The sequence below is a fragment of the Mercenaria mercenaria genome, chromosome 4 (assembly GCF_021730395.1).
Source record: "Mercenaria mercenaria strain notata chromosome 4, MADL_Memer_1, whole genome shotgun sequence".
In the NCBI taxonomy this organism is placed as follows: Eukaryota; Metazoa; Mollusca; class Bivalvia; order Venerida; family Veneridae; genus Mercenaria; species Mercenaria mercenaria.
The window spans coordinates 67,298,656-67,310,437 of record NC_069364.1 but is presented as its reverse complement, the minus strand read 5'-3'; the positions used below and the strand labels follow the sequence as shown (position 1 = coordinate 67,310,437).

General features: G+C 36.2%; 1 protein-coding gene across 2 annotated transcripts; it reads left to right on the top strand.

The window, feature by feature from the left end:
* The first annotated feature begins 1,046 nt into the window (after positions 1-1,046).
* LOC123551999 (uncharacterized protein CXorf38 homolog) lies at positions 1,047-11,165 on the top strand. Of its 2 annotated transcripts, XM_045341340.2 has the most exons (5): positions 1,047-1,942; positions 4,802-4,960; positions 5,665-5,970; positions 6,423-6,518; positions 6,643-6,778. In XM_045341340.2, the coding sequence occupies exons 1-4, from the start codon at positions 1,382-1,384 to the stop codon at positions 6,441-6,443; spliced, it is 1,047 nt and encodes a 348-aa protein (XP_045197275.2). In that variant the 5' UTR covers positions 1,047-1,381; the 3' UTR covers positions 6,444-6,518; positions 6,643-6,778. The 2 variants fall into 2 exon arrangements, with proteins under 2 accessions (XP_045197275.2, XP_053397565.1); XM_053541590.1 differs by lacking the exons at positions 1,047-1,942; positions 4,802-4,960 and having other exon boundaries at positions 5,839-5,970; positions 6,643-11,165.
* Positions 11,166-11,782: the final 617 nt, after the last annotated feature.

Below are 11,782 nucleotides of genomic sequence, written 5' to 3'. Positions count from 1 at the left end.
TCATGGACATAGATAATTGTTTGAGTAGCTCTCTCTACCAGAACCGTTCCGCCAAGACCTTAACAGTGTACGCGGAATGTACTTATTATAAATTTGAATTTCATTGCGCGGCACAGCTCATTGTGTTTTATTTTTAGCTAACTCTTTCGCCTTTCCTCAGAAGCTGAAACAACATTGATTTGTAAAATCGTTGTATTTTTAAGTTTGCAACATAATTCCACCATGTAATTCATACTGCGCATGTCTACCGGAACGATATCAATGTCATACCGTCGCAGACTTTATGAAAACGCGGTGCTATTCCGCATTATTATTTATGTTGCACTACCGATTGCAACATAAAGAAAACACAATGAGACAGCATGGCAGTATGATGCGATAGTACGACAACACCGACAGTACTGAAATATGATGCGTGCTATCGAATCGCGTTATTGTGCTGTCGCATCGTGTTGTCATGCTATCGCATCGTCTTATCGTGCAGTGGCATCGTTTTGTTGTTCTGTTGTAATATCGCAGTGTCGCCCTTATCTCTGCAGGGGCCGGTAGTATGATAGTACGATCACCTCACCTCACTTATCCTCTTCACACCCATTGGTGTATTAGGCCTTAATGCGCCGTTTCCAATGAGTCCGGTCTTTTGCAACTGTTCTAGCAGTTGCCCAACTGTTTCATCCGAACCGTTTTCGTTCTTGGTCGGTTGTCCTTCTCCATTTTGTCTTTGATCTGCCTACTTTTCTTTTGCCCTCTGGCTGCCATGTTAGTGCTATGATAGAATTTCCATACAGCTAGCGAGTATTATTGAACCTTATGTTATACATGTTCAGACTACTTCGTACCCGACTTGTGATTTATTGAATATGGCGAAATAGGAAGTAGAGTTTGTATTTAAAGTGAATTAATGTTAATAAAAGCTAGAATAATTCATTGTTAAAAAGATTTTGGAGAGAACATTTACAAAGAGACACAAACGTTTAAAGAGGACTTCAAGGTATAAAGGTCTTAAAATATTTATTAAAATCAATACTGGTGTCCTTATAGGAAGAATGGCTAGCTCGGGTGGTTTTCTACACTCGGGTGGTTTTCTATACTTATCGGTAATTCTATCTTAGTATTGATTTTTGTATCGAAAATGTTTTCAAAAAGCAAGTATATATTTTATCGACTGCGTACATGTACGCATGCATTTGCACAAACGGTTTTTATGTGCGAAGTTATTTTGTTTGTTCTGGTTTAGGTGAAATATATAATATATCAGATAAATATAGCACCCTTTTCACGACAAACACTTTAAACGGCGAGATGGGTCGGAAACGGAAACCAGAAATAGCTGTATAATATAGGAGTTTATGGCTTTTTATGGAATATTGTTTAAGACATTATGGATCATCAAAGTGAACTAGAAAAGTCGAAATACAGGAACTGGGTTAGAGGTGGACTAGCATACAAATATCTGAAAGATGGTTTGGAGGGATTTGCTGACGATGTAGTATTACGGGAACATAAGAGAATTCTTCAAGCAATAAATCCCACACCTGGTCTCACCTGCAATCAGAGTAATCTCAGGAATTTGAAACCATTACACAAGAGCGTAAAGGATCCAACTGGTAAAAGTCGATGTCCATGGCGTCAGAATAATTGTAACTGCATGCATTCAAAAAAGCAAGAATGTCCGAACAAAGTATGTGACGCTATATTGGAAGAAATACTGAAAAGCCATGGTTCAACGCCACCAGCCCCAAACTGGAAAAACACGGTCGCTCAAAACTGGTGTTCGAGTCCTTGGGAGGTAGCCAAATGCTTTATCAATGCGCCAGGATATTCCGACAAGTCTTCTGCCGCTGATATTGACGCCCCAGGATTGCTTCATTTATTCATCAACAACACAAGTCTCCACGCTTATATTTCATGTGCAATAACTGGAACAGATATCTTCAGCAAGGTATGGGTTTTCTATTTCTTTATTTTTGTTATTTCCCTTGTTTATTTAACTGGGCTGTGTTGTGAAAACCTAGCTATCACCTTTTTTCAGATGTATTGTTATATATATAGTGGATATTACATGAGTGTCTTTTTCATATTGGATTTATTAAGCGAGTTGAATAAAATGTACTTTCTAATTTCTTTTGTTGATAATTAGCTCATTACCGAGTACATTTTTATATAGTTTTGGTATCGTCCGTCCGTCCGTCCGTCCGTCCGTCCGGGGCCATATCTAGGAAGTGGGAAGTGGTTAGGAATATTTAAATGCAACTTCATATACATGTGAATCACTATAGGGAAATACGACCTGTCAAGTTTCAGTCCGATTGCCCAAGTAACAACAGAGTTATGACCCTTAGTAGTTTCTAGTGTTAACTATATAGGGTACTATAAATATGGCAATTTCTGCTTCACAACTTGTGACATATTTGACCTACAAAGCTATGAAAATTGAATCAAATTTAGATCACAATAACGTGATAGTTCACATTCAATTTCATCAGGATCTCTATATAAACTTCAAAGTGTTTGTCCTTTATTTTTTTTAAAAAACTACATATTTGTACATAACAAACAAACCAGTTGGTAAAATTTCATTAAACTTCTTTCATTTTTTCCATGAAAAATTTATTGTCCACATGTTCAGTTGTGTACCCACACCCGGTCACCCCCACAGTCACACCCCGTCCTCCTAGCCACCCCCATATCCCACATTTATTTTCATTTTTTGTTTCTTTTTTAAAATCTTAAACCTTCCATGAATATTTATCAACATGCAAAGTTGTACTCTTCCCTCACCTCGCTACTCCACCCGGTCACCCCCACCACCCCGATCATGCACCCCAACAACTTTTTCTTTTGATTATTTGATTTTCCACCAATATCATCTACATTTGAAGTTTTGTGGTCGCTCACCGTCCGGCGTCCGTCCGGTGTCCGTCCGTCCAGGCGTTCCTTTAAACAACATCTCCTCCTAAACCACCAGGCCAATTTTGATTAAACTTCACAGGGATATTTTTGGATGATTTTCTTTAAAAAATGTTCAAATAATTGAATTTCATATAGAACTCTTGTTGCAATGGCAACCGAAAAGAAAAACTTTAAAAATCTTCTTGTCCAAAACCACAGGTCCTAGGGCTTTGATATTTGGTAATTAGCATCATCTAGTGGTCATCTACAAAGGTTGTTTAAATTACCTTCCTAGGGTCTAATATGGCCCCGCCCAGGGGCTCACATGGTTTACTTAGACTTATATAGTGAAAATCTTCATGTCCACAATCACAGAGAATAGAGCCTCAATATTTGACATGTGACATCATCTAATGATTGTTCAAATTATGTCCCTGGGATGAAAAGTGCCCTCCCCTGGTGGTCCAAAGTTTTACATAGACCTATACAGGAAAAAACTAAAAATATCTTCTTGTCTGAAACCATAAGACCTAGACCACTGATATTTGGTATGTAGCATTGCCTTGTGGTCCTCTACTAAAATTACCCAAATCCTGCCCCTGGGGTGAAAACAGACCCCGCGCCGGGGATCGCAAGTTTTACGTAGACTTATTTAAGAAAAAACCTTAAAAATATCTTCTTGTCTGAAACCCACAAGACCTAGGACTTTGATATTTAGTATGTTGCATTGCCTAGTTGTCCTCTACCAAGATTGTTAAAATTATGCCCCTTGGGTGAAAAGAGGCCCCCGCCCCGGGGGTACCAAGTTTTACATAGACTTATATAGGGAAAAATCTTCTTGTCTAAAACTGCAAGGCCTAGGCTTTTGATATTTGGTATGTAGCATTTCCAAGTAGTTCTTTAACAAAATTGATTAAATTATGCCCCTGGGGTGAATAGAGGCCCTGTCCCGAGGGTCAATTAGTTTTAGTATGAGTTATATAGGAAAAAATACTTCAAAACTTATCTGGTCATATTTTCTAGAATGTTTAAATATAAGTACCTGATGACTTCAAGTAAGTAGGGATCATTCGACTGTGACCTTGACCTACTTTATTGTTTTTTAAGATACAGCCTTGAAATTTGAATGATATATACAGTTTTGCACACCGATCTTAAACCTGACTTTCAGTGACCATGAATGTGACCTACTGGCCTACTTTATTGTTACATGTATTTTAGCATCAGTTTGAAATTTGAAACATGTAGCTCATATTACTCAGGTGAGCGATCCAGGGTCATTATGACCATCTTGTTTATTTTTTTCAAACATTCTATGAATTTTTATCGACATATATCGATTTATCGTTGTAAACCCCGCCGCATGTCACCACCCACGTTCCAGATTTCATACTGGATTGTGCCCTCTTAAGGACTTCTGTTCTCTAAAGGTTATATCTTTGCCATTCCTCAACCGGTGATACCATTTCATCGAATTTGCTTGCTTAATTTCTTGCTACTAATGACAAATGGTGTTTAACTTAGTTCTTTACATTTCTAAATACTTTAGGGCAATAACGTATTTGCTCATGTGTCCTTTTAACATTTTCAAGTTTCGCTTCAATGAGGGTTATTCTAAAATATCCCCGATTGAGCCCCCATTTACCAGTTATTGCTTACATGTGAAAGTTTCAATAATTGCGCCGTGACAGAGAAATGCTGATACTGCTTCTTACCGATTCTAAACCTGTGGTATCTGGGAACTGTGTTTCAAGTTAACGCATCTTTAAACTAGGTTATGAAGATAGCATTCATTATATAACTTTAAGTGAAAAAACTATTGCAAACAACATTGTATCACAAACAGTACGTAGAGGGAACTAGCATATAAAGCAAAACTGACAAAAGCAGTATATATCTTTACCTTCAGGCTGTAAAGATTCGAAATGACATATTCCACTCGCCTAAAATGGAACTCGAAAAACCGGAGCTGAATGAATGCATTGACAACAATGTACAAGTTCTTGAGGACGACAAAGAGCTTAAAGAAAGACCGGAAGCAAAACAAGCTGTTGCGAAACTAAAGCAAGTACGTGTATACTGATTGCCTTAGTTAAAGTGTCATTAATCACTTATAACTGATAAGTTAAACTACTTTTCTTAATGAGATTGAAAGAATTTCGTAGAGGTAAATACACATTTTTTCAACCTACATGAAAATGCCTTACACGCAGTTCATGCAGAATGTAAACCATTGTATTATAGTTGATATTTGATACCGTGTTTACACGAAAACAGTTTTGCGGTTTGATTTATCTTACGCAAAAGCACATTCACACACATTATTGATATTATTTTGTACCATGATTAAAGGCCCTTAAATATATATTTTTATTTCGTTCGCATACGTCAAAGATTATTTTCGAGCTTTCGTTTTAAGAGCACAGTGTGGTACAGGCTATATGATGAATATTTAATACAGTGTGAAATCATATTACATTGTTTTGACTTTCCAGTCGTTTAGCTAAATCATTAACGAGGTCACAGCATTCAAGTATTAGGTATATTTTGAGAATTTTTGTTTAGTAGTGTTTTTATAAATGTATAGTGTGTTCCAAAAGCGTGATAGTGATTGTTTACAGATAATGCGATGAATATTGTTCCGTTTATCTGTTTAATAAGAATGTTTGAGCTAATGCGGTTTATAATAATGTTTGCGTTATCCCAGGATTATTACGGTATATAATGATTTGTATCCAAGTGTTTTACTGAATATATTATTTCTACTCAAAGCTGAAGCAAGATAACTTCATAATTACTACATATAACGAGGCGGAAGTATGTAGAGCAGCCATGACATCGATAACCAATAGATCAGAGGAGCTGAAACAAGTGATCCAAGACGCAAAATCTGATATTAAATTGAAAGAAGGAAAGATATCAAAAGGAATCAACGAACAAACCCAGAGAGCAATTGACGAGTCATTAGAAAAACTAGAAAAACATAGCGAAAGTATGTTAGAGACAATGAAACAAACGATTAAACTGTTGAAGGAAAGAGTGAGACAGCTTGAATTAGACAGCTCGGAGATCAAGCAGGTAAGAAAACTAGTTTAAATTTAAAAGGTCTGATTCATTTTTTCCATAAATATTCTCGTTTAACAGTGGTGTTTTCAGACCACAACCATTAGAACACAAACATGAATATAAATTTTCAAGTTAGTGCTTAACTGTATCTGCAATGTACCAACAAAACTCAAGCCAGAAAGCTCGGCCGGTATAATATTTGTTAAAATCCCAGGGCCTTGTGTAATTGTAAGTTTACGTTTTGACCAATTTATTCTTATATTTACGACTCATAACAGAATATTGAAAAACCACCCACATAATTATTATTGACCTTAGTGGACAGAAATTGATTTATTTATTCCAGACATTTTTTTATATTGGTTGTGCATATCATTTAGTATTGTATAGAAATCCCATGTAAGTTTGGCTGAACAGGTTACTATAATAAATACTTGCTTACCGCCATTATTATTCTTTTGCAGCGTTTAACAGAACAGAAATAGAGGACAATCGTATGAAGCTTACAACTGCACGCGACATTTACAAGAACCAGCTTGAGTACATAGAACAAAAGCAAGGTAATACTTTATGTTAGTGGAGTGTTAATATTTAATAGTTTCTCTAAACCGGCATATCCACGGATGTATAAAAATACAACTAGTCTCTCAAAATATATTGCATTGTTTCTGTTATCTGTTTCAGTACTTCAGAGGAAGCTAGTGGAGCGTTACCAGAAATGTTATGTGAAGACATGGATATCTCCACTTAAATGTCAAGAAGACGAGATCACTATACATCAGGTATATGTAACACCAGATCTGGTAGTGGAAGAAAAGTCAGTACCCGAAACAGAGTCGAAACCGTTAAGCTGTAAAACGGTAACGCAGTCCAAATATGCTAACCGAAATCTGAAACATATCAGTCAATACCGCGACATTTTCCAAACAAATTGTATGAGGTGTAAAAAGATATATATCGTTGGAGACGTGGGAACAGGAAAAAGTTCTTTCAGCAAAATGATGATACATAACTGGTGTAAATCTGTAAAAGAAGATAACTGCGACACAAGAGCACAAATTCCAACAGTCGACAGTCATAACAGTCAGAATGAAAGTAATGAAGAATATTCAACAATCGATTCCAAAGATAATGCAGAAGACGAAAGAGATATCAAAGAAATGGAAATGTTTGATTTTCTGTTTTTTGTACCTTTGCAGAGAATGTCAGAATTTAGTTCGGACATACTTGAAATGATACGGGAGCTTTACAAAGATATTGTCTCAGATGAATTAATAAAGAGAATATTTTGTGAAGAGTCGGATCATTGCTGTATCATAGCTGATGGCTTAGACGAGTGGACAATTCCAAAACAATTTCCTCATCCCAGGCATATCACCTATGGCATACCGAATGGAGACAGGGTACAGAATGCTACAATTGTAACGCTTTCAAGACCCTCAGCAAAAGGAATTTTAAATTTGAAATCATCAGAATGTGACAGGAAAATCGTATTACGGGGAGTAAGCAAGGAATCACTAGGCAGATTTACAAGAAAATACATGTCCATACAAACTAGGATAGGATACATTCCCTTATCAGAAGAAGAAGAAGAAGAAGAAAGCTCTGCAAGTGATTTCTTAGAGAAACTCTTAGAAACAAAGTTCCATAATCTGGAGAAAACACCTATGCTTCTTCAACAACTAGTATGGTTATATTGCAGAAGAAAAGATATTGGCACCTCGATTAGTGATATATATAGTAACATTGTGAACATTATGTTCGGTTGGTCGAAGAACAAAGAAGATGAGGACTGTACTGACGACTCTGCGAATGTTCCTATAGAATTAGAAGGAATGGAACTTCCTGAGCTTTTGAAGAATTTCCCTAGATGTGAAACAAACCAACGATTCATTTTCATCTTAAGTAAACTTTCGTTTGAAGCATTAACAGACAGCACATCTTCATACACACTTGGCCGATCGAAACTTCAGAAATGTGGCCTGTCTCAAGCTGACATAGCGTCTCTTATTAAATTTGGGATCATAGAGGAATACAACAGCTTAGATCCAACATTCGAACAAACATACTTTTCATTCATCCACTTATCCTACCTTGAATTCTTCGCCGCTGTTTACGTATCAATCCGCTACCATGCCTTGCACAGTTCCTCCCAAGCAAAGAAACGAAAAAAAGAAAGAACACCCTTAGAAGATATTTTCTTGAAGTTACATTCTACTGCCCATATTCTTGAGATGTCAAACCTGTTTATAATGCTTTGTGGATTATCTCCGTTTCTTGTTGAAGAACTTTTCTGTTTGATTTCAAAAACTGTGAGAACTGATGAACGTTTGATAAGTAACAGAGAAAATCTGTTCGAAAGTGACATAGAAGAACCCGAGTTGATACAGAAGCTTTTGCAGGATTGTTGTTTAGAGTGTTCGGATTTCAATACTGCAATTTGTCTTTCCGATATCTTTATAACTAGTAGCAATTCGTATCTTATTCGTCAAATTAATCCCAAAGAAGTGTTATCACTTTGTATTGAGCATTACTTCTTATGGGATGATTATACCGTCAACTGGATTACACAGCTTCCACACTTACAGCTTGCTTGCATTGAGATCGATAATGTGGAGTGCGGGAAGTTTGATAAATTATTGGAGGCACTTAAACAAGTTGTTTCATTAAAGCAACTTTTTCTCTATAACAGATATAACAGCACAAATATACAGCGTTTAAGTCGTGATTTCTTGTTTAGAATCTGAAGACTGTGATGGCCATCCAATTGATCTGTCCAAACATGACCAGCTTGAGCGTATTCATTTTGAGTATGTTACGTGTTTAGAAATATCTGGGCTCCCCCCAAAAAATCTTCAACATTTCTACATCTCGAGCTGCTCCGGTGTCAGGATTGATCACATGACATTTGAAGTGTTATCTTTGTATCTAGAGAAAGCAGTTTCCTTACAACATCTCATAATCGATGACATAGAATGTGACGAAGATTGTGAAGGTCATACTATTAATCTGTCTCAACATCGTCATCTCAAGATTATAGGTCTCGCGTGTTTTTCATGCATATTAGGTTCTGCGGAAAACACTAAAAATCTTGAAACATTTGTCATGATAGACAGCTCATCTAACATGAAACATAAAATGTGTGAGCAATTAGCTTCGTCATTAACACAAGCAATAAAACTGAAAGTGCTTAGATTGGAAAATATTGGATGCACCACCCGTGAATGTAAAGGTCACGAGATAGATCTGTCGAAACACGATAAGCTACAAAAGGTGGTCTTAATAGACTGCTGTTTTTCTGCTGTGAACAGCTTAATCGTTGTAGAAACAGAAGGGAAATGGGCTGGAAGTATTTTTGATGGATGGTAACGGGCCTGGACGTCAGCGATTTTATAGTGCATATAATATAGCACAGTACTTTTAATATCGTCGGAGTCCTTAAAATTGCGGAGTACCATGATTCGCGGCCATTTTCTTTTCTTACTGGTCACGCAAAATTTGCATTCACGCACCGGAAATTAGCATTTACTACGAATGTGACTCAACCGTGACGATCTTTCTAATGATAAAATGCGTTTTAAGAAGGCAAGTGCATTAAATATTAACCTGTCATGAAAATCTTACCTTTTACGTTATTCCCTAAATATAGCCACCAAAAGTATGGTTGTTTGAAGTCCAAATTTCTTTCGTCCGCTTTGTTTATGTTTTATCAATGGAGGTTACGTGGCACAAGTTGTGATGTATAGCGGCTATTAAAATAGTGTTTTTCATGTACCTATAACCCTTAGCATTTTTGTCCCTGCTTTTTCAAACTTTCTGAATAATCCTCAGCCTATCAGAAGTAGATACTCTATCACATTCCCAAAGTGGGCTCAATGTAATGGGATGGTTAAAGAAAAACCCATATAAACACTGGAATCGATAAGATTCATTGCTCTGACGTAAGAGTATGTTAAAGAAGGGAATCTTTCCTATGTCTTCACTGTGTAAGTCTGGAAGAATAGAAACTATTTTGTTAGAGATTTGAAATATTAATGTTTTAATTTTTTTGTTACTGTAGTGAAACATTTTAAAAGCAAAAAACATTGAAAATCATGAAAATCACATGAATGACTGTATTTGACCTTTAAGGCACGTGATTCAAGTCCCAGGATGCTGTGATGTCATATCTGCGGAATCAAGGTTTACAGACGACTGACATAATTTTTTTGACATGACTGTTTCGGACTAATCCCTGCAGATAACTAAAGCGAATAAAATTAATTGGAATAATGCATGTGGTGGAGGATAAATGTATTTAATCAGGTATGTAAACATTTTCATATGACAACTGTTATTTATTGAGTTTGCGAATCATGGTACGCCGAGGATATAGCACAAAATATGGCAAAGATGTTCCCATTTGTTGAGAAAGCACCGAAATGAACATGGAATTACTTTAGGGTATTCCAAATCCTACAAGAGGAGACAAATTCTATCTGCCATCGAACTTCCATTAAAAGAAACTTAAAAAGTGGGTAACAGAAACGAGTTGATGAAAAGGGGTTTCCCTTTTAATTTCACCTTATAAACACTTATAAACATTGTTTCTTAAATATATTCAAAACGTACCACATGTATGCGATAAACTGTCTTGCGTATATATAACGGCCGCCATTTTGGAATTCCACATGGCTGCCATGAGTGCCAGTATAAATGTTCTTATTACTTGGACTGTAAAAGAAACTTCTGTCATCTAACTGCATGACAGAGATGAAAAGAAAATGTTGGCTTATATAAATGGCTGCCACATAGATGAAGAAAAACATGTTATCAATTGAATTCACTGTTACTTTGATATGACATATCATAAAAATGACATTTCACAAATCATTGCAAAAATTACAAATACAATTCACTTCAATATTCAATAGTTTATTTGGCAAAACATATACAATGTTCATCGACTCTGGCCAGTTATTCTCAAATGACAAGGCTTGTGGAGCTATGGTGCAATTTTCAAAGAAGCATGCTATTTTTAAAGGATTTTGGTCATTCCGATGTACATATGAACAGACGGGATTAACTAGGGCGATCGATCATTTCATTTGCAGTAGCCTGTTTTAACTTTGAATTGCAAAAGTTTACATCAACCATTGCACAAAGCAAAGTAACTATTTTCATTGTTTGCAATTACAATAAGCCTATAAGGATCATTTCTGCAACATCTTCACTCCCAGAAATAGTGGCATCTTCAGTCGGAAATGAATGTGCACAGATATATCCATTGACTAAAATATGTTACTCCTATATCCGATTATAGCAAATAACAGACTATAAGTACCATTCATTTCTTTTATTACGATAGTCTTATAATTGTTCTTTTCTTCACCCTTCATCAAGTAGCTCATCGTTACTTTAACCTTGTATTGGTAATATATATTTAGCCCCCACCCCCGCCCTCTCATCCGTTATAATCCACATTAAATACATGAGGTAGACTACTGGACATACTTTTAATTCAGAGCGTATGTGCTTGAAACAGGAGTTTAAAATATTTATTACATCTATGAAATCAACGAAGATGCCTTGTTGCAAGAAATGTTCAGCTTCTAGATCACTTGCTTAAATATGCTCAAAAATAAGCCAAAAGTAATGAGTCATAATGTCAAAGTCAAAAGTCGTAAGTCATAAGTCAAAAACAACAGTCAAAACTCAAAAATGGCCCTCGACGGCTTCCATTAATATCCCTATACCACTTATTATTACCTTTTCTTGAAAGCACTACCTGAATGCATTGTAAATTTACATGTGGTGATACGAAGTAGGAAGGTCATTTTGCGGT